The 23,487-nt window shown below is 31.5% G+C and overlaps 1 protein-coding gene across 11 annotated transcripts in view; it reads right to left on the reverse strand.

Annotated features, from left to right (window-relative positions):
* The window catches only part of FER (FER tyrosine kinase), a 248,539-nt gene that overhangs the window by 194,919 nt on the left and 30,133 nt on the right, over positions 1–23,487 (reverse strand). For 10 of the 11 annotated variants that reach the window (XM_031968671.1, XM_031968672.1, XM_031968658.1 and 7 more), the window contains 3 exons: positions 18,936–19,109; positions 18,167–18,266; positions 5,217–5,400 (listed from right to left, as the gene is read on the reverse strand). In XM_031968671.1, coding sequence (XP_031824531.1) covers positions 5,217–5,400; positions 18,167–18,266; positions 18,936–19,109 — 458 coding nt within the window. Of the gene's footprint in view, positions 1–5,216; positions 5,401–7,980; positions 8,068–18,166; positions 18,267–18,935; positions 19,110–23,487 lie in introns of those variants that run through there. The other variant, XM_031968684.1, reaches the window with a different exon arrangement.

Here is a 23,487-nt window from a genome sequence, read left to right on the forward strand (position 1 = left end):
AAGGATGAGAAGTGATTTATGATCACTCTCCAGATTATATCATTTTAGCAAATACATTTGTTTGAAGTTAATTATGTCTACTGGCTAGCTATTACAAGCAATCACACTGGTGGGGACTAATGAGTTACAATTTCAGGGACCTTGGAATCTTATCAGTTACTCCACTCAAGAACCCAACCTGAAAACATATTTATATATAGCAATAGAGAAAGTAATTATTCCTTGCCACTTGAGAATATCTTTGTGCATTAGAAAGTTATTCCTGACCTCCTATGGAATCTTAATTAGCATGCCATAAACACTCCCATAAATCCTTTAATTTTCATCTTTCAACTCCAGATATTTTCTCTTGCTGTCCCCTCATGTGTGGAAAACTCTCCTTTCTCTGTTCCTCTATTCTTCTATTCCAACTACTCATCTCCCTAGCTTTAAGTACCAACAAAAATCCTACCTTCTGCAGGAAGATTTCCCCAATCCCTTTTAATTCTACTACCTACTTTTTGTTATTTCTTATATCCTGTAGATTGATTGCTTTGTATATATTTGTTTGCATGTTGTCTCTTTCACTAGCTTATAAATTCCATGAAAGCAGACACTGTCTCTTGCCTTTTTTTTCTCTCCTGTGCTTACTGTATCTGGTATGTATCTGGTGTGCTTAATAGATGTATATATGTGCTTAATAAATGTCTAACTGACGGAATGATCAGAAAAAAACATCCCACAGCTGTATTTCTGATACTTCTCCTGAATTTGCTGGGAAGAATCATGCCTATGTTATTTAATAATATAAATGGGTATGTATGTATATTTTATATGACATATATACACATATGCACTCACACACATACACTGACACATACACACAAATATATGTATATATATTTTGTATATATACATATAATAAAATTTAATTGTTTCTTGTTTTTATTCCTAAAAAAGAACTCGTATCTCTTTTGGAGACATAAGATACATGATTTTCTCCTTTTTTCCTCTACCTAGTTGTCACATAACTGTGTATTTGAAGAGTTATTAGTTGAAAAATATAAGAATTTAAACAGGCAGAAGAAACTGACCAAATTCCCTCATTTTAAAACTCCCTGAAAGACTTATTCCTATTGCTACATCAAGTAGCCTAATTTACCACCACAACTAACATTTCAATAGCGCTAGTCTACCTATATCACTAAAAAGTTTCATAAGCTCCCAGTTGTTTAAAAGACAGAACACAAGCTCCTCTGTGGTATTTAAAACTGTTCATAATCTAGATCTTTCCAGAGTGAGAATAGAATACCTTCTCTCCTATGCTTTTCACATTGGTCTGCTTGTCATTATCTGACCATGACTTTCCTTCTTCTGTCTGCCTGCCTTTGTCCAAGCTGCCCCCAAGTCCAGAAATGTCTCATTCAACCTAACCTCTTGGAACTCCTTCAAGGTTCAATTCAATTTGCCACTTCCTTCAAGTGACCTTTCCTAATTGCCTCAGCTGTTTCACACTACAACCATCCCATCACTGTATTTTTCTTGCACATATCCTTCCATTAGGCTCCCAGTGTAGAATATAAGGACGAAGCAGAGATAATAGAATATGTAATCAAGGCATGAGCTGATTTATTACTTTGATTACTTGGGAAAATTATTCAAAGAAAAGAAAGGCTGAGAGGCAGCATTTTTAGTGGAAAAAAAAATAATAGCACTAAACTAAAATTGAAGGTAGTTATCTGAGTTTTGTCCCATTAACTGTGTGACTTTTAGAAAATCACTTCAGTCCTTTGGGTCTCAACTTCTTCATTTGTGAAATGACAGATGTAGTTGAGAAGTTGCCTTCCAGCTGTAATATTTTGTGATTATAAATCAGGTGAATGCTGGACCTAGGAGTGTTCAACAAAGGAACAAAGGGGCCTCTGGTTTCTAGTTATGAAAAACCTTCTATCTCTACTGTCTATTTCTACCACCACCACTACCTCTTCCCTCTGACAGAATTTAAGTTCCAAGAGGTCAGGAGCTTTTTGTTTTTACTTAGATATTTTCAGTGCCTACCACATAATAAATAATAAATGCTTGCTAAATTAATGAATGAATTAATAACAGCTTCCAAAGTACCCCTTAGCAAAGATCCAATATATCAGAAAAGCATCAGTTTCTAATTGATCCAAACAAAATTCTTTCACCAAGCAAGCCTAATCACATGGCCCTCTTGCTCAAACGATATCACAGAAGTAATATCCTATCATTCTCGAAGTGACTTAGGTGTACTAAGTGGATGATGAGATAGGTTCTAGAGTGAGTGAGAGCTGAAGAGTTGGGTTCATAAAGTTAAGAGAGATCCACAGAACAGTTCTTCTCTCTCTCTTTTTTTGTATATTCATTAAAATAAGGATTATACATACAAATATGTATAAGGCACTGTAATGGGCTGAAGCTCGAGTTGATGCACTGAGGTCCCAAGCACATGAGGCTAAATAGTAATTGGACCATACTCTATTAATATATATGCTTGGAGAAAGAATGGCCCCCGCCCTCTCTTTGTGGAAGTCCTGATGTGTTGTATAGGAAATGATGATTTTGGTGGGTGGAGGCAGAGGGGCGGAGAGAGGAATGGAAGAGAAGGCTGGCTGGCTTCTGGTCTGGCTGGCTTCTTCACTCAGCTGCACACATTGCTATCACGATCCCCCCTTTACCTCCAATTCCCCTTCACCTCTACTGAGAATAAAGATTGAAGATTTTCCCTTAACCTGAATTACTGACTCCGGCTGATTTTAAAATACGCTGTCATCACAAGGCACAATGCTAAAAACTGAAAGAAATGCAAAAGCAAGATATGGTAATCCCCAGAAGGAATGCATAAACTAGCACACTCTCTAAATGTAGGATTTTAATTATTCCTACTGTTTGGGGCAAACATAGGAGACACAGAAAATGGCATATTGACTCCATGTGTTGTTGGGCTGGGCAACTTTGGAGGAAGAACTACTAGATTTAGGAAATAGTCATATTTATAAAGATGATGATTAAACTACTACTAATAATAAGCATAATAAGCACATGTCATTTTAGAGTTTGCAAAGAATTTTTAAATATTACCTCATTTTATCTTCACAACAATCCTAAGAGGCAGATGCTATTATCCTCATTCTAGAGAGAGACAGAAGTTAAATGACTTGCTGAGGTTCACATGGCTAATTATATATCTGAATCTGAACTCAAACCTTCCTGATTCTAGAACTAGTGCTCTAATCACTGTCATTTAAACTCCTTCTTGCAAAGGAATACATGTAAGAAAGTAAAGGTAAAGAGAAGAAACTATGTAAAATCAGCATGGGTTATGCTCCCTTTGATATCCAAATAAATCCAATGAACATTACAGTGCCTTATACATATTGTATGTATAATCCTTTACTGCTTTGTACAAGACAAAATATCTTTTCTTTATGGCAATGAGAAACAGGATTTTATTTAAAACAGAACTTTCTCATTGTTTTTCTAAATTCAAGGAGACTATCCTTCAGTTCTTAGAAATTAGTAACAAACTCTGTAGCTGTCAAGTCCCTTTTTTAAAAGTGTCTGCTTCTTTCTGGTGAGGGTATTTTGCAGCACTAGCCTGCCAATTCTTGCTTTTGCTTTTCTTTGTCTTCATTCAAATTTTTATTTTCCTTTTGGTATGACTAATCTTTTTCCACAGTGGGCCTTCAATGGCCTCTGAAATGCTTTACTCACATCAAAAAGATTCTGCAATATTTCTAAAAACCATTGGTAAATGTTATTTAAAAGTTACAGAAGCAGCTAGTTGGTAGTGGATAAAGCACCAGCCCTGAAGTCAGGAGGACTTGAGTTCAAATCTAGTCTCAGACACTTAACACTTCCTGGCTATGTGACCCTGAGCAAGTCACTTAACTCCAATTGCCTGGGTGGGGGAGAAGGGGAGTAAAAATATTTGCAGATTTCCTTAAAATAATTTACTTTTTAAAATCACAAAATTAAAAGTATACAACAAAAGAACACAATGAAACATATGGTACAAAATCCAGCACTATAAAAGGTAAAGAAAAAGCTCAGTCTAGTGAATGTGAGACTACAAGCAAATGCAGTATCAGTAGAAGAAAATATGAATGATTACTGCTGTCACAAAATAAAACCATTACTCTACTACTCTAGGAGAGAGGTTTAGAAACACCCAAACATAAGGGACAGGATGTGAATGATAATCTTGCAAAGGAGACCAAAAAGAACCAATGTGATAAGATGGGAAGAGAAGCACAATAAACCACTGTCAGGAAAATTCAGAAAGGAATGACTATTCAGAAAATATTACTAGTCAAGAGTGCCAAATGCTTACAGAGGGGTCAAGAAGAATGTGGACTAAAAAAAACTACTTGAGTTAGTAATTAAAAGATCACACGTCACCTCTTTTTGAGTGGTGGGAAAAAAAAGGCAAATTGCAAGGAGTTGAAATGTGGGAAGTTGAGAAAGTTAGGGTCACTAGGGTTAAACAGGTTTTCTAGGAGTACTGCTGGGAAATAAGTAAAGAAGTAAATAGAGTAGAGTCAAATAATGTTTTTAAGGATGGTATGCTTGTGAGTAAGAACGGAAGGAACCAAAGGATAAGAAAGGCTAAAAGTTGTAGACTAAGATGAGGAATAAATGAAATGATAAACTCCTAGAGAAAGATGAGGGAATGGGATCAAGGGCACAAGTAGGGTGGCTGGCTTTGGCAAATAGAAACATCAGTTCTCTAGAAATTCAGAAGAGGAGAGAATGGGAGGAGAATATTAAGATAATATGACATGTTGAATTGAGAAGAACTCTTAATAGATGTTTTCAATTGTTTGTTAAACACTAAGTGAGATCTTCTGCTAATGGGGAGAAGAAATGGGACAAAATAAGTGACAAGTAGAGAAGAAGAGAAGGTATCAGGGAAAATTAAATGAACAGTCAATCAGGGAAGAGTAAAAGCAACATTAAGGGCCCAGTCAAGAATACAGAGCATAAGTTTGTAGTGGTCTCAAATAGCAAAACTATGATTTTCTCCATTAGCATTTAGCAGCATGTAAGAAAAGGTATATGATGAACCATAGATTCATAGAGTAGGAAAAAAGATCATAAGGGAGAATTGAGTGTGCAACGGAAATTTTTGTATACCTATTAAAATATTAATGGGGATAGAAAACAGCAAAATTACTTTAAAAGATCAATTCTGAACAAAGGTAAGTTTATCTTACAATGCGTTTATCATTTCTTCTTGCATTTTTTGTAATGAATCCAAGAGTTGAGGAAGTGTGTTATCATAATACTGATGCTGATGAAGTTGAGCTGCTTTCAAAGCCAATACATATTGATTATGCAACATATGAAGTTTCATTGTAGCTTTGTCATAACGATCTTTTGCCTTCTCTGTTTCTTTCCCTGAAGAAAAGTAGAAAGTTAGCAAAATTAATTATCATGTCATAAAAATATTTTATCATTATTGAATAAGAGTGATATCAAGTTATCATTCAGTATCATTTGATGTTTTTTCATACATCAACCAATTGATTGTTAATTAATAAGCCTGTGCTCAGTCTTGTCCTAAGTACTTTTGAGGAATAAGAAAAAAAATTTTAATGAATTAAAATCTCATGTCTGATGAGTATTTCCTTTCTCACCTTGAACAGATCACTTAACATTCCTAGATCTCAGTTTCCTCATCTGAATAAATTGAAAGGGTTGGCCTCCTAATTTTCTTTTGCATTAAGACTACTATCTTTTAATCTTCAGTAGCAGCAATTTCATTAAAAAAAAAGATAATTATAACAGTTAAAAAAGAATAAATAATGAAAATGTAATAGCAAGAATAACAGAAATATTCATACTTTACAAAGAAATTTTAAGATTTACAAATAACTGAAATGACTTGTTCATGGTCACACAGCTAGTTAGTTAGAATCAGAACTGGGGTTTAAGCACAGAAATCTTGAGCAAGTACACTGCTCTTACAGTACCTTACTGCCTTAAGACATAATATCTACCCTCAAGGAATTTATAGTCTAATTGGGAAAAAGACTCACATGGAATGAAAGCAAGAATACAAACATTATCTAATTAAAGACTGAATTATACAGCAAGGATGGTTATATGTTATGTTTGGTTATAAAAGTTAAAGAGATTAAGAAGCCAGAATAGAAATCATACAATTTTAGTGCAGAAAGAGACTCTAGAAATTGTGTAGGCTAATTCTCTCATCTTAGAGATGAATAAACTAATGTGCCAGAAAGTTAACCAACTTGTCAAAGATCTCACCAACAAGTTAAGTAGAAGAGCTGGAAAACAAAGCATTCCTATTCTGCTTTTCTTTCCTTTATATCATGAATAGTTAAGCAAGGCATCATGAAGATAAAGGATTTGATCTGGGCCTTTAAAAATGAGTACAAAAAAAATGTGGCTAAGTGTGAAAGATAAGGAGGAGCAAATTATGTAGGTATAAGTAAAAAGGGGATTGTAAAAACAGGAACAGTTACAGTAAGTCTACAAGATAGTTTGAAAACCAGCTTAATGAAAATAAAAGCTGCTTAAGAAAAAATTATGAAAAATTAAAAGGTTAGGTATAATGTCTGGACTAGCTCCCTGAAAGGCCTGAGGATCAGTCAGATCCTCATCAGAATCAATCAAAATTCTTGGTCTTTAGGGGGAGAAGTGAAGGAGGCAGGCAAGCTGCCATGCAGCTTGCCAAAGATGTATCCTGGATTCTGGAGTCTGGAGTCTCCTGCCTCTCTCCTCCTCATCCTGAAGCCAAGTGACTCTGATTTCTCTCCCTCAGCCCTCCAATCCTTCCCTACAATTACCTCACCACCAAACATTCAGCAAGCATCAATGGTGAGGACAGCCATCACATCACCATCTCATCTAAATATATGTATTAGAGCCATTATCTCATATTGAACAGGTAATTAGCCTTAAGTGCTCTGCTGTCTGATTAAAGCACACTTTTTCAGAATTTCAGCCTTCTACGGTTAGGTATGAACAGATCATGGTGATCCTTGAAAGCAAAAAAAAAAAAAAAACTGCAATTAAGACTTCTTGGAAGAGAAAGAAAAAAGAGGGTCACAGTAAAAAAAAATGACTTAAAAGAAAAAGCATCATTATTTTGCAGTGTTTATAATTAATTTACAACATATTGGCACATCTATTGCATAACTAATAAAAATAAATTATCAAGTATAATAAAAGACATTTTTATGTTTTACTTTTATTTTTTCAATTAATCAATCATTTCAATTAAAAAATTCAAATAATTCAATTTTCAATTTCAATTCAATTTTTTCAATTAAATTTTCAATCAACAAATAAAATTTCAATTTTAAAAATTAATCTTTCCTTCCAAAAAAAAAAAAAACTACCCCTCAAGAAATGTTAGAAAGTTAAAATAAAAGCCTTGACATTGATACCCAGGGGTGATAATCCAACAACAAAAAAAATCCTTCCATTTCCTTGTCCAAAATTGTACAGATCTTTTGTAATTTTAACTTCAACACCTCTTGGTGGCATGTTTTGTCTGTATTCTATTGAATTCCTGATTTATAATTAAATAATCAAAGCTCTAAAGTCCTTCAAATTGGTTTTCTATAATGCTACTGCCTCTGTATAAATGATTTTTTGATTTCTTCTCAATTCGTTCTTCTATCATTTCAAAGATTATTTTTTCATTTCCTTTGAAATTGTCTATTTCATAATTTGTTATGGCACAATATTATTCCATTACATTCATATTCATAAAGAATCTTCAGCTATTCCCCAATAGGAAGATAATTCCTTAGTTTCCAATTTGGCAAAAAATAAAAATAAAAAAAGCTGCTAAAAAGTTTTTGTACATATAGAGACCCTTTTCTCTGAATTAATTTAGGACATAGACCTCATAGTGCTATAGCTGGATCAAAAAGTATGCATGGTTTGGTAACTTTGTAAGCAGAGTTCCAAATTGCTTTCCAGAATGGCTTGCTTCCAACTCACAAATTCAATAGTGCTCTAGTAGCTATTTTCTCCATGGTCTTTTCAACATCTGTCATTTTTCTCTTTTGTTATCTTTGCCACTCTGATAGATATACAACAGAAGCTCTAAATTGCTCTATTTGTGAGGAAACAAAGGGGTGCAGTGGATAGAATGCCAGAGTCAAGAAAACTCTTCCTGTGTTCAGACACTTCCTAAGTGTTATGATCCTGGTCTAGTCACTTAATCCTTTTTGTCTCCATTTTCTCATCTGTAAAATGAACTGGAGAAGGAAATAGCAAACTACTCCAGGATTTTTGCCAAGAAAACCCCCAAGAGGTCATCAGGAGTCAGACACAACTGGAAAACAACTAATTATTAGTGATTTAAAGCATTTTCCATAGGAATGTTAATAGCTTGGATTTTGTCTTTTGAAAACTGACTTTTAATATGCTCTACTTATCTCCTGGGGAATGATCCTTAGTTATATTCATTTAAATTAGTTCCTTATATAACCTGGATATAAAAACTTTATAAAAGAAAACTGCTGAACAGATTGTTCCAAGCTACCCGTTTCTCTTTTGATTTTAACTAACTCATATTTTGGATTAAAAAAAACTTTTAAAATTTTAAATAATCAAAGTTATCCATTTAATCTTCTGTAATCCTATCATTTCTTTAGTCCTGAATTCTCATATCCATAGAATGAGAAAGGTAATTTCTTTACTTGCTCCTCTAATTTATTTATGTTAAGAACCTTTTTATCTTAATCATAAATCTATTTGGAGTTGAATTTACTGCATAGGGTGAGGAACTAGCTCAACTTACCCATCAGCTATTACTATTTCTCTAATTATTCAAGTCTGTATTTCTGTAGAGTATTTTACAGTTGGATTCATATTGTCCCTGGATGGATCTTGGAAAACTCCCAAATATTTTAAGAGTTTCAAATAGTGAATTGAATTTTACCTTCTATGTTTTCTACTGGATTTTATAGGTTAAATATAAGAATGCCAATAATTTATTTCCTGCATTTAGGTTTAAGTTATTATTTCAATTAAGTTTAATTGACTCTCAAGGATTTTTCAAATACTACCATTGTATCTGAAAAAAAAAAACCCTCTAATTTTTGTTTCTTCTTTGTCAATAATTCTTTTCTTAATTTTTTTCTTGCTTTATTATTTTATATATAACATTTGTAGCACTATTCAACAACACTAGTGATAATGAGTAACCTTACTTTATACCTGATCTTACCAGAAAGCACAATAATTTTTCATCATTACATGTAATGGATGCTCTTGAATTTTGATAATAATTACTCATATTAAGGAAAGCTTCATTTATTTCTATGAGTTCTATTATTGTGAATAAAAACAAGCACTATTTATAAGTGGTGCTTGTTTTTATTCACAATTCTAGAACTCGTAATCATTTTCTTTAACTTGAATTAATCCTTTATGATAAAACCTAATCTGATCATACAATATTGATTACTTTATTATGTTGCAGCCATTTGGCACATTTTACGAAAATCTAAGGATTGAAGTTCATTAGAGTGGTTTTAAATTTTCTTTCTCTATTTTATCGTTTCCTAGTTTCCAAATAAAGATCGTATTTGCATCACGGAAAGATTGGATCATTTCTTTAATTGTCACTTCAAATAATTCATATATTTGTAAAATTAACTATTCTTTGAAGGTTTTATAGAGTTTATTTTAAATTCATTAGGTCTAGAGTCTTTTCCACCTGATTAGAAGTTAATTGTGGCTTCAAAAAATCATTTTTATGATACCGGGATATTTAATTTATTGTTTTCTATTTTTGTTAATAGTTTTTCATATTTTTGTAAATATCCATTTATTTTAAGTTATCAAAGTTCTTTTTTCATTTTAGATGTGAACAATATGGTTTTGAGTTGAGTGTTTATCAATATTATGAGATTTGTCAAATACGGCTCATTTTATAAATGCAACTGTATTTTTTACTTTCAATTTTATTTGTCCTTGATTTTTACTATTTCTACTTTGATATTTAATGATTTTGGTTTGTTGTTAAAATTTTTAATTGCATACTTAATTCACTGATTTGTTCTTTTTCTCTTCTGATAGTAAAAGCAGTTAGAAATAAAAATATTTACTGCAACTAATTTGTATTGAATGCATTTTGGTATATTATCTTAATATTTTATTTGATGAAATTTTCTTTCGTTTCTATAATTTGTTCTTTGACCCATCAATAGTTTTTTAGATATATCAGTCTTCAATTAATTTTTAAATATTTCATTATGGGCCTTTTATTTAATATGATTTACCTGTATTATAATTAGCAAATTATGTTCTTACTATTTCTGTTTTTCTGAATTCTTTGTTAAGATCTTTTTGCCCTAATATATGGTCAATTTTTGTAAAGCTGCTACGTACTGCTTAGTTGTAAATATATTATTTTCTATTCCCATTCAGTAGTCACCAAAGATCTATCATCTGTAATTTTTTAAAAGTTCTATTCAACTCTACTTTCTTTCTTATTTATTTGTCAGTTAAGTGTCTAGGTCTGAAAGGAATACATTAAATTCCTTTAAATTATACTTTTACTATGCATTTCTTCCTCCAATTCTTTTAGCTTTTCGTTTAAGAATTTATAGCCTGTTATTGTATATATACATTAACTACCAGTATTTTGATTTATATCAATAGTACTTTTTAATAAAATTTCTTTAATATAATTTAATGTAAACTTCCTGTTTATCTTTTTAAACTTATCTATATCTATTGTAGCTTTATCTGAAGTCAACATTGCTACTCCTGTTTTTTTTTTAATTGAGCAGACATGTGATAGATTTTACTCCAGCTCTTCATTTAAACTCTAGGTGAATCTTTGTAGTTCAAATTTTTTTTTTAAACACTATCAGATTCTATTTTCTAATACATTCTGTTATATTCTTCCATTTTATGAATGGATTTATCTCATTCACCGTCACAATTTTGTTACTAATTGTATATATTTCTTCATATACTTTTCTTCTGTTTACTTCACTCCTTTCTTTACAAAAATAAAAAGGTAGTGTAAGAAGAAAATTATCTAACAATAGTAATCTTGTAAGTCAAAAACTTTGTAGCTCTTTTCTTCTTACTCTGACATTAATCCCAGGTTTTTACACTTTCTTCTTTCCCTTTTAATCTTCCTTTCACATTCTTCCAACATTCCAGATGTTTTTGCTGATGTCTATTCTCTTATGTAGTCTATCTTCTTAGATCCTTCTCTACCTTTCCATGATATAGTGGATATTGTAGTATTAAATCTTCCTTTATCTAATTCAAATGAAAATAAGTTTCCCAGGGTAACTATTCTCTCTATAAGTACAAATTTTTCATTCTATGTGCCTCTATTAGACAATAAAGATTTCCCTCACTTTTTCTTTCTTCCACAAAATGTCCCAACCACTTTTGTCTCCTCTTACTATATTTGAATCTAAGAGTTCCAGGCATTTTTCATTTATCATTTTGTGAAGTATGGTTTCTAGACTTTTTTTCTAATCATGTTTTTCTGATAGTTCAAACTCCATAATTGAGCGGTGGGGGCAAGACCTGCCTGGGTTCTTAAAGTAAAGTAGTCTGCATAAGCTCTCCTTCAAAAGATTCAGGTACTGGGTTCTGCCTTGGGGCTTCTTCTTGCCTAGGACCTTTCTACCACAGGTTCTAGCTGGAGTACTTTCCCCCGGCAATGGGCTCTCAAAACTACTCAAGTGCCAGTTCTAGTTCTGAACTGATCCAATCATTCTAAAAAGAAATTTAGATATAAACCTCAAAACTACTGAACTGTGTAGACCCTTTTGACCAAGTTTTGCTGCTACTCAGTCTATATCCCAAAGAGATCAAATAAGAAAGAAAAGGAGATGGAAAAGAGACAAATACATATAAAACTATTAAGAGTAGTGGGGATATTTTTGTTGATGTTTTAAGTATTTTTTTTTGGTGATGGCAAAGAATTAGAACTTTAAGAAATGTCCGTCAATTTAGGAAATGCTAAACAAGTCATATTATATTAATCTTGTGGAATACTTTTGTGCTATAAGAAATTATGAAGGAAATAGTTTTAAAGAAACCTTGGAAAGACTTGTAGGAACTGATATAAAGTGAAGTAAGCAGAACCAGAAAAATACTTTATACAATAATAACTATCTGAAAACACTTAGAATTCTCATTAATATAATGACCAATCACAATTCCAAAGGATAACTGATAAAAACATGTTATCTACCTACAAATAGAAACCTAATGGACTCAGTACAGATTGAATTATATCTTCTCTCTGTGTTTCACTGTCTCTGTCTCTCTCATTCTGTGTGTGTATGTATGAGTGTGTCTCATTTTGGGAATTTATTTTCACTGACTATGAATATTTTAAATGAGTTTTGTTTTTCTTGCTTTATCAATGGGTAGCATATGAAAAACAGTGAGAGAGAAAATTCAGAACTGAAAATAAAGCCGATTTAAAAAAAAAAAAAAAGAAATACAACCACAAAAGTCAAAAGAAACCTAGAAAAGTAAGTATGTTTAAGAAACTGAAAGCAGGTAAATAATGAAATAATTACATCCCACTGGAGAAGAAGGGAAAGATAAATCTTCAGAATCCAAATGTCTTTTTAAGAATTACAATTCTCCATGTAATACAATGGATCATTCAAAATTCAAGGGATCAAACAAATATTATTTTTACTAATAAATATATTCTGGTGACCTCAGATAAAAGCAGTTTCCAAAGTAAAATAAAAAGCAGTTCAAGAAGATAAAAAGAAATAAAGTCACTGCCAAGGAGATTAAAGGAAGTTCCCTGAGATCTTAACAATTTTACACCAAAGTACTAAAAGTTTCTTTTGTCTTCTTTTTGCTCAAAGGGTTCCAAAGATGAATCTAGCTAGGGCCAAATTTAAACATTAAAACTCTTGTACTCCCAACAGCTTGCCAGTTCCACCAATTCCCTGGCTTACCAAGGTCTTCCAGAGTCATGAAGCAAATTAAGTAACAAATAAAAGGTCTCATAGGTTCTTTTACTTTTTATTTTTTTTTTAAGAAAGGAACTTTTAAAAAGAAAGAGCAAGAAATAAATAAGGGGAGTAACTGCATGAATGGGTTACTAAAGAAGAACACTGGAATATAAAGGAAGGGATGGATCTGAGAATATTCCATGAGCTACTATTCTGCCTAAATTAGATAAAAAGAGATTTGAAAACACACACAGGTGAAAAGACTGGCCCAAAAGTACATTAAATCCAAAAGGAATAAAATTAAAACAGGAAAAACTGTGAATAATAGAGGAAGGGTAAATTTAAATGGACTAGTCAAAAGTAAAGCAAACTTCTACATTAGAGGTCTGATAACAAAACATGACTAAAAAGAGAAAAAGTTAAGTGCAAGAACCAAAGATAAAAGTATGGGCCAGATAAAGAGGAGGGCAGAGAATTAGAAATAGTACACTTTACTTAAAGATAACTAGTCCTAATCAGATTCCTTCTCTTTCTCCATTTCCTTCTTTTTAAAGAGAGGAGTCAAAAGAAAAAACAGAAAAAAATGCAAGAAAGCTACCATGAAGAGAAAAACACAATCAAAAATCATAATCCTAAAAATGAATAGGATTAAGTTCACCCAAAAAACAGAGGGGGGGTGGTAGCACAATGGATAAACAATATCCTGTTTACATAATATATAAAATATAGAGACAAAACTCAAATATAAAGGAAGCTAAAACAAAATTATATATCAATCATATTCAAATGAGCAAAGAAAGCAATCATGATCTCAAGACAAGGAAACAATAAAAACAGAATGTTTAAGATAACACCAATAATGGACCAAATGATATAGCATCTAGGCAACATGTTAGTTCTAAGACAAATTAGTTCTATAAAAGTATTTTTGGTAGCAAAATTATAATAGTTTATGCAATTAGAAAAATCTAACAAAATAATGAATAAGAAAAAGCTAAGACCTGAACAGAATATTATAAAGTTAAATAAGACAAATCTTTGTCAATTACAAAATAAGAAGAGAAAGGAACAGACATATTTCTTAATCTAATGTAGCAACTTTAGAAAAACTGATCATATGCTATGGCATAAAAACCTAATAAATAAATGCAAAAAAAAAAGCAAACATATTAAATATATCCTTTACTCACAACAAAATAATAAAAATTTAATATCATTAAAGTACCTTTGAAGAAAAGATCTAAATTTAAACAGAGACTAAATAAACCATAATAAGAAATGACACTACAAAGAACAAATCAAAGGAATAATGGATAATTTCATAAAAGAAAATGTCTGTATAAAAGCATGATTCTTCTTTGTAGAACTTGATTTTAAATGATTCCTGCTCATAATCATCATATAATCTCATCATCTCTATAAGACATATTTTAAATTTTTCACACTAGTATTCCAGGGCTAGAAATATTATAATATTATAGGTAAAATAGGGTAAGGATGGGGTCTGGACCTTTAATTTCATTTGTAAAGGGAATTTTCAGATAAGGAAATTTTCTCTGTCAATGCAGATCAGCACTTCGTAGGGCCCTGAGACTTGTCCAGGATCACTCAACTAGTATGTAGTGGGTAGACTGTGACACCCAGCTTGGATCAGTTCTAATTGCCCAAAACCTGAGGAAGATACCTAGTCTGGAAAACCATAAATTTCCAAGAAGAATAGGAGGCTAAATGTTTAGATTCAGTCCCCAATGAAATCACAGTCAGAGTGAAGAGAGACAGAAAGTAAGTGATAAGGAAATAAAGAGGGAAGGGAAAGGAAGACAGAAAATAAAAAAGATTTTAGGAAAAGGAAAACTCAAAGATTTTGAACATAAACAGATAAATTAACAGGAAAAACAGTAACAAAAGAAGGAAATAGTTACCTCCAGATCTAGTAACTGAGTTCAGACAACTATGAATAAATATGGAAGATGATCTATGAAATGCTATTCCTGATTTCAAAAGAGAAATGTGAACTGTGAGATCAGAATTTATGGCATGCATAGGAAAAAATAAATAATGGTCAGAATCTGAATCTACAACAGCAAGTCTCACCAAAGAAACCACAGAAAAATAGATTGGAAATGCAAATACACAGAAATAAAGAACAATCTAATAGAAGAGCAAAAAAGTATTAAAAGACAAATTTTTTTAAATTGTTTTTTGCTTCTAAAAGACAAGTAATAGACAAAAAAGCTTTAAAAGACAATATCCTCATCCTGTAAATACATGCAAATATGCTGATATCAAAGACAGGATTATATATATATATAAAGATAACATAAGGATCTTAGTTGTCCCAGAATAGGGGAAAAAGAACTTTCATACTATAATGAAGATAAAAAATAGAACTGTCCAGAAATTCTGCACACAAAATGAAAATACCAACTAATAATTCTCATTGTCTCTAAAAAAAAAAAAAAAAAAAAACCCTTCAAGATTCCAGACTTGAAGATATATAGTAGTTAAAATTAATAATTCAGTTCAGAAATAACAAGCCCTGGAAGCCATCAAAAGAAAGCCCTTCAAGTAATTTAAAACTATTCCACACTCACTTAAAAAATATAGAAAGTAACACAATAATGTGTTCCAAAGAGCAGTATAGCTGAGAATGCAGCTGAAAGTGACCTATTCTGCAAATCTGAGTTTAACCATATAAGACAAAAGGTGAATGTTTAATAATAAAGATGAATTTGAAACACTAGGAGTAAGAAAATAAGTACTGAAAAGATTGTAGCTTCTCAAAAAACCGAAACAACAAAAGTGGAGGAATGAATAAATATAGCATTCAATGTTAGCAACAGCAACAGGGTGACAACACAGAGATCAATAAAAAACAATAAGAAACATTTCCAAATGCAAAAAAAGAAGTGAAGACAAAAATGTGGTTGAAGTGAAAAAGCAGATGGATGACATTATGGAAAGAATATCGGGACACTCTGCTTACAGGTGAATTCATGCTTTGTGGGGATTTTTTTATGGGCCTACATTACAACATAGAAGAAAGGGAGAATGCACACAGAAAGGTTTCTGTGATGTGTTGGGATCAAATCAAGGGTTAGCAATAAGAAGACTGAATGCTATGATCTCTGATAAAGAAAAACCTATAGAAGAGTAGGTGAGGAAGAAGGGGGGAAGATAGAAAGAGGGAACAAAGTAAGAAATCCTAATTTTGAATGTGAGAGGGAGATCCACTAATGAATGAGCATGGATAAAGAAGCGACAGTCAGTAAAAGGAGATAAATATTTTAAACTAGATAAAGCCTGGAGGATTCAGTCCTTCAAAAATCAACTTGTCCCACATTGAAATAGGGGTAGTTAGAATCCCTAGTGGCATCTGGAGGAATGAGAAGGCATAGACAAAATGTAAGGAAAACAGTAAGTATAGATAAGTAATGAGCTGCATAATCAAAGACATAGTAAGGGAGGGGACCTGAAATGGAGCAGCATCTTCTCGATATCTGAAATAACTGGACTTTGTTCTGGGAGTAAGGCACAACAAAAAGAGGATACATAGAGCAAACCTTACTAAGAAGTAGCAAAAATGAGAAGGGAGAGAACCTAGAACAGATACCATGTAAGTTCTGATTACATGAAGAACATAGAAAAAGAAAAAGACCAGATTACTACAGAAGTCATGAATCATATAATGAGGTTTTATAATAACCCAAAAGATAGAGTAAATAATGAAAATAATAAAAGAAATCTTTAATGAAAATAATAAAAGAAATCTTTTTTAGAAAGGGATACAAAAATAAATTTTTTAAATTCACAAAGTTAATGAACAGGACCAATTGAAGAGGGAAAAGGGAGGATCCTACTTGATTGAAAGTAAAAAAGGAAAAAGAAATATATAGCCAGATAAAAGCAAGAGAGAAAAAGAAACTAATAAACAAAACTCTAAAAAGGAAAAGTAGTAATAACTGAGAAAACAAGATCGGAGTAAGAGAAAGGGAACCAATAGGAACAGGGCCATCTTGAATTAAGATTAAAGTTAAGTAACTGAAAGAACATAACGCTGAATTTACAACAGAAGAGGGGAAAGAATATAATTTTTAAAAAAGAAACAATTTTAGGGACAAAGAAGATCTCTCATAATTTTAAATGTAAATTTATTTAAAAATCCAATAAAAATGAAAAAGTAACAGACTGTATTAAAAAAACAAAATGCAAAATACTACAATCTGCTACTTGTAAGAAACATTTAAAAAACAGAGACAAAGATAAACAAAAATAAATAAATACATAAAGTTTGAATTTTCTAAATTGGACAGCAAAAATATATACATATTCAAGGTGAAAAAGTTAAACTAGAATAAATTTTTAAAAATAAGAACAAATTATAGAGATAAATCCTAACAAAACTAAGGACACAAACAAATTAAGAGAAATGCCTCAAAAATAAAAAATACATAGAGTTTCAAAAGAACAGAGAGAGAACTTTAACAACCTATCTCAGAAATGCTCTGTAAAGTGACTTTATGGTGTTTTGAAAACTCCAGGTAGAAAAGAAAAAAATATAGTTCTCCAAATAAATGCATAATGCTCCATTTATTATTCATAAAAATCTACTGAGTGGGAGAACGGCTTAAAGAAAAAATTTTCATATTATATGATAATATATATTAATATATTATATTACAATGTGTATTAATCATATTATTTATTAATTATATAATTGTATATTTATGTATTGTGTAATATATGATATAATTATGTTGAATATGTTAAGATATTATAATGTATAATTAATATATATTATAATAATATGATACATTGTAATATATATTATATATGTATATATAATTTACCATGCTAAGAAATATGCAATGTTTTGAGAGAGTAAAATTTGTAACATCTTAAGAACAGCTGTGTATTTTGTCCAAGTAACTTTTTTTTTTTTAAATTTTGTGTACTACTTTCTCTTTTTTTTTTCTTGAAGCAACTGAGGTTAAGCGACTTGCCCAAGGTCACACAGCTAGGAAGTGTTATGTGTCTGAGGCCATATTTGAACTCGGGTCCTCCTGATTTCAGGGCTGGTGCTTTAACCACTATGCCACCTCATTGCCCCTTGTGTACTACTCTCAAGTGAATTGCTAAAAATAAAAATAATAATTAATTTTCAAATGGCAACAATAAGAATTATTAAAATCAAACATTGTAATTCACTAACTGCTACATACCTTTAGCCAAAGCGTCTTTATATTTCTCTTTGGCATAATTCATTTCTTTTATTAATTGCCTATAGCTTGTTTTTAATTTCTCCAATTCTGTCTTTGTGACCTATAAAGGAAGCAAATGCAGAAAAGGTATTTGGACCCATAAATTAAACACATAACTAATTCTTTTTTTTTTTTTTAAACAAACCTATGATTTCCTTAGTGAAAGGCACTCCTGATTATGAAATTCCCTTTACCAATGCTGATCAAGAAATATTCTACAATTTGTAATATCAAAAGAGTTTCCAGGGATACTGAGAATTTAAGCAATTTATTCAAAGCCATGGAACCAATATGTCAAAAACAAGACTCAAACCCAAATGTTCCTGACTTGGCTCTCAATTCTTAAACTCTAAAAATCAGACACAGAATTTTAATTATTTTTATTTAATATGCAATTATAAACTAACTTGGCCAACCAAGTTAAAATAATTTAAGCCCCAATGAAATAAAATGTTCACTGATAAATTCAACAAAAGTAAACCAAAAATTCTTTTCCACAATATGGAGGTTAATACTTTTATTTGCCAGTTGCAAACAATACTTCTTACAATTAAACCACAATTCAATTCAATAAATCATTCCTTCTGATCATAGAAAACAACTTTTCATCTAACCCAACCAAATAATTATTTTAAGAAAAACAACCAATTAAATAAGTTACAAAAAGATGATTAAAAACTTTCAATAAGTATAAAAGACAAATGAATAAAAGCCATGCCCAAAAGATTACCTTGAACATATCTGCCTCAATTTGCTGGTGAACACCTATATAACTCTTCTTCACTTGCTGCTTGTCTTTGATCATCATAGTGAGCCTATGTAATGGTCCAGAGTTAAGGTCTTCTGCATGTGTCTTCATTATTTTGCTAAGCTGTTCTGTCTGTTGAATCATTAGTAGCCAAGTCTAGGCAAAAATAATAAAGGAAAAAGAAATATATCAGAGATTCCATCTACTTTAAATGGACAAGCAAATGTTTTTAATATAGACAACATTTCAATAAAGAATTATAGCTTTATATATATATATATATTATATAATATATTATTATATAACACATTACATACATTATACAATAATATAGGGTATATTTTATATATATATATATTGATATTATATCAAATACTTTTAGTTTCAAAAATAAATCGACACTCTAAAAATTCAAAAAAGGAGCAACAATAACACAGAAACAACTAGAAATATACATTTTATTTACATGTGTGTGTGTATAAATCTACAATTCAAAATTTGTTAAATGCTACTGGCTCACCACAAACTAACACAAATTTCTAACACAGCTTAAATAATAGAAACAAAGTCAGATTGGAAATCTAAAGAATCATTCTATCCTTGGTTGAAGAGATATGGATTAGGATTGGAACTTATCTATTTTAATGGTAGAAATAAACTCCCAGAGGAGAAAACATCACAGCAACACAGGCTGGCACTTTATCTACCACATTATATAAGATATAATTCCTCTAGCTAGAATAATGAGAAATTAAGGTGGCTTGCATAGAGTCACTAAGTCAGTATGTGTCAGACATAGAATTTGAATATAAATATTCCTGGCTCTAGGGACAATTCTCTGTACCCTATAACAAAGCTGCCCTACATTATAGATTATAAACAGGTATGAAAAAAAAAATGAAAATGTCAATCAATGTAACTAAACAATAAAACAAAAATTGTGAGGATTTTCAGCTTTTTTAAGTTGCCAAAGCGCTAAAATTCTATTGGTAGGGAAACAGGAAGGTATAGTTCAAGAATTATTATCCCATTTGAGGAAAATGAAGTTCTGAGGTGTTAAATGCCTTGTCTATGAAAAAAAGTCTCCTATGAACTCAAATCTCCTGCTTCCAAGTTCAGCACTTTGTTCAATATAGTTACACTGTTTTAAAATATCTCTAAATTCAATCACCATTAATAGTAACCGGTTCAAATTCAGTCTCCTCTATTTAGTACTTTATTTGATTGAAGCACGTTATCTCTTAAGATACTTCCTACTCTAAATACGTGATCTTTGATCCCAAGAAGTATCTAATATGTGACCAGCAGAAAGAATATAATGAATCTGTTAGAAAATAGCTTTAGCATACATAAACTTTTAAAAATTCAATACTATTTATTATTTTAAAAGTCAGGGAAATGGACTTAAGACTACTTGGTTCCTACTTATATTTGAGCTATTTTGCTTTATTTTTACAAAGGGGAAACTTATTATTTGACTTCTATGAAATTTATGTCTTGTACAGAAATCTGATCCGATATCCAGTCAAATATAATTCATTACCAAGTCACTTAATTCCTGGTCTTTACTACATTTAATTATGATAAATCGCGTGATAAGCAAAGTTGTCAAAAAAAAAAAAAAGTTGTTCATTAAGGAGAAAATGACTTTCCCGACTTTTTTTTTTTTAACAAGGAGTTGATTCAGGACAATTTCAATAGACTTGTGAAGACGAGAGCCATCTGTATCCACAGAGAGGTTTTTTAGAGTCTATGGGGACTGAATGTAGATCACAACATAGTATTTTCACCTTTTTTGTTGTTGATGTTTGTTTGTTTTTTTTTCTCTCATTTTTTCCTTTTTGATCTGATTTTTCTTGTGCAGCATGATAAATGTGGAAATATGTTTAGAAGAATTGTACATGTTTACCTTATATAAGATATTACTTGCTGTCAAGGAGAAGGGGGAAGAGAGGCAAGAAGGCAGAAAAAAATATGGAACATAAGATTTTGCAAGGGTGAATGTTGAAAACTATCTTTGCATATATTTTGAAAAATTAAAAATTACTTCCCTGAAAAGGTGCCCTGGGGTTTTTTTTATTCTTTTTTTATTTTAAACCTAACAAAACCTAAATAAAATGGGGATTTTCATATGCAAAGTAGAACTAAAAAAAAAAAAAAAGATTATACATAAAATTACTATTATATATAGTTTGCTTATCCTTTTATATATGCAATCAATTAAAAAACAATTTTCAAGGCTCTCCTGTTGGTCTGAGCTTCTTTTCTGTTCTCTTCTATGCAACTTTAAATTGCTTCAGTGACTCTCATCTGTCTTTTCTTTCTGTTTTTTGGCAACCTTCTTACTAGCTTCCCTTGATCTAAGCTTTCTTCCATATATATATTCACACATCTAAAAAGGAAAAGGAAAAATATAATATTTGTAATAAATATACATCAACAAGAAAAACTATTTTGAACACTGAAAATATCAAGAAACCTACATTTCAAAACGCACTTTGAGTCCATCATCTCTCTACCAAGAAATGGATAACATGTGTTCCACCATAAATTAGTTCATTTTATTGAACAAAGTTTTTGTTTTTTTATAAATATGTTCCTGTTATTGTGGAAATTTTATCTAGTTTCTGCATCAGTTCATACAAGTCTTTCCAGTTTATTCTGAAATTATCCCTTTTGTGATTTCTTACAACATAATATCCCCATACATTCATATTCTACAACTTCTTCAGTCATTTCCTGATTGAGAGATAATCATGTACTTTCTAGTTCACTGCTATAACAAAAAGAACTGCTATGATCATTCTTCCTTACATAAGTTATTTCTTCTTTTTTGTTCAAATAAACATTAATATCATTTATTTTAATATGGCTTGATTTCCCCACACATCCCTCCCAAATAACTACCCTTTATAGCAAATGTATATTTTAAGTAGAAAAGGAGAAAGACAAAAATATTCACCAAAATCAATAAATGTACTGAAAAAATTTGGCATTATGGTACAGTGTGCCACACCTATGGAATTTGATTTTTGCAAAGAAACAAGGGATGTGTCTTTTAACATTTTGTTTCGGGTCAGTTTGTTCTTTATAGTTTCACAATATGAGTTTCTACAGTTTTACTGTGGTCCTTTTCACTTATATTGCTGTCCTATTAAATTGTGTGACAGGCTCTATTTTGTTCAGTGTGCATCAGTTCTTTTAAATCTTTCATTTATCCATGCTTCTCTATATTCATCATTCTCACTGTTTCTTACAGCATAATAATATTCCATTGCCTTCACATAACACAATTCATTTCACTATTCCCCAATCAATAGACATAACTTGGTTTGGGTACTACAAAAGCTGAATATTTTTTGCGTACACAGAGCCTTTCTTTTTGTCAACAAATTCTTGAGGGATACATATGCCTAGCCAAAAAAAAAAAAAAAAAAAAAATTCTAAGTCAAAAGATAAAAGCACTTTCTTCATTTCATTTGTTTAATTCCAAATTGCTTTCCAAAATGGTTCTGCCAACTCAGAGCTCCAATTCATGATTATACCTGTCTATTAACAACCATCTTTGCAATTTGCTGTTATGAAGTGAAACATCGAAGTTATTTTGATTTGCATAACTCTTCTTAAAAGTGATTTGAAGAATTCTTTCAGATAGCTATTAATGGCTTTCAATTCTTTTGAGAACTGTTTGTTTATATTCTGCCCAACTTAATACCCAGTTATAAAGCCAACTAACCACTATGTTCCCTGGAATATTTGCTGTCATCTTAACATTTTTTCTTTCTTAATTAATTCCACCTTCCCAGACACCTTTTCTTCTGGTGAAAGAGTTGGAATACTCCTTGCTCCCCACAGCCACTTCTAAGTAAAGATTCCTCTTCAGTAAAAAATTCCTCCTTTAAGTCATTCACTCCACAACCACTATCCAATCAAAATTCTGGCACCTATTATCTAGAAGACCCCTCTCTTCAATGAGGTAAGTTCCTGGCTCCCAATATTTCCTCTTTGACTGCTACCCTTAAACTAAGGAGATTTCAAAATATATATTGATACACCCTCATACATTCTAAGCTCCTATTTCCTTAATCAACTGATTTCACATAGCCTCTATTCCACCACATTACACAGAGGAATAATCATACTGTTTATCTTGCCAACGTTCATAAGCGAACCATATCCATAAGCGTAGCCTTTGAAATTCCTTGATTGGGTCCACAATCTATTGCCATTCCATCTCTGCTTCAGCTTTGTAATACCAAAACATGTCCTTCATAATCACAGTGATCTCCAACCCTTCTGGGCTTCCTAGGCAATCACCTCGCATCGGCCAGATCCCCTTTCCTTCCCCATCTTAACCTCTTGGGAAACGGTGTCTATGCTGTCCTCTTTTCTCAGGTCCCTTTTGCCCTTATCCTTTCATCAGCGCTGCCCTACCAATGCTTAACTTTTAATCATTACCACCATCTTCATTCCCAACATGCCCTCACACTTCAACATGCTGTTGAACAAAGCTGAAGAACATCACAAAACATGT

This window comes from Sarcophilus harrisii, chromosome 1 (assembly GCF_902635505.1).
Source record: "Sarcophilus harrisii chromosome 1, mSarHar1.11, whole genome shotgun sequence".
Classification (NCBI taxonomy): domain Eukaryota; kingdom Metazoa; phylum Chordata; class Mammalia; order Dasyuromorphia; family Dasyuridae; genus Sarcophilus; species Sarcophilus harrisii.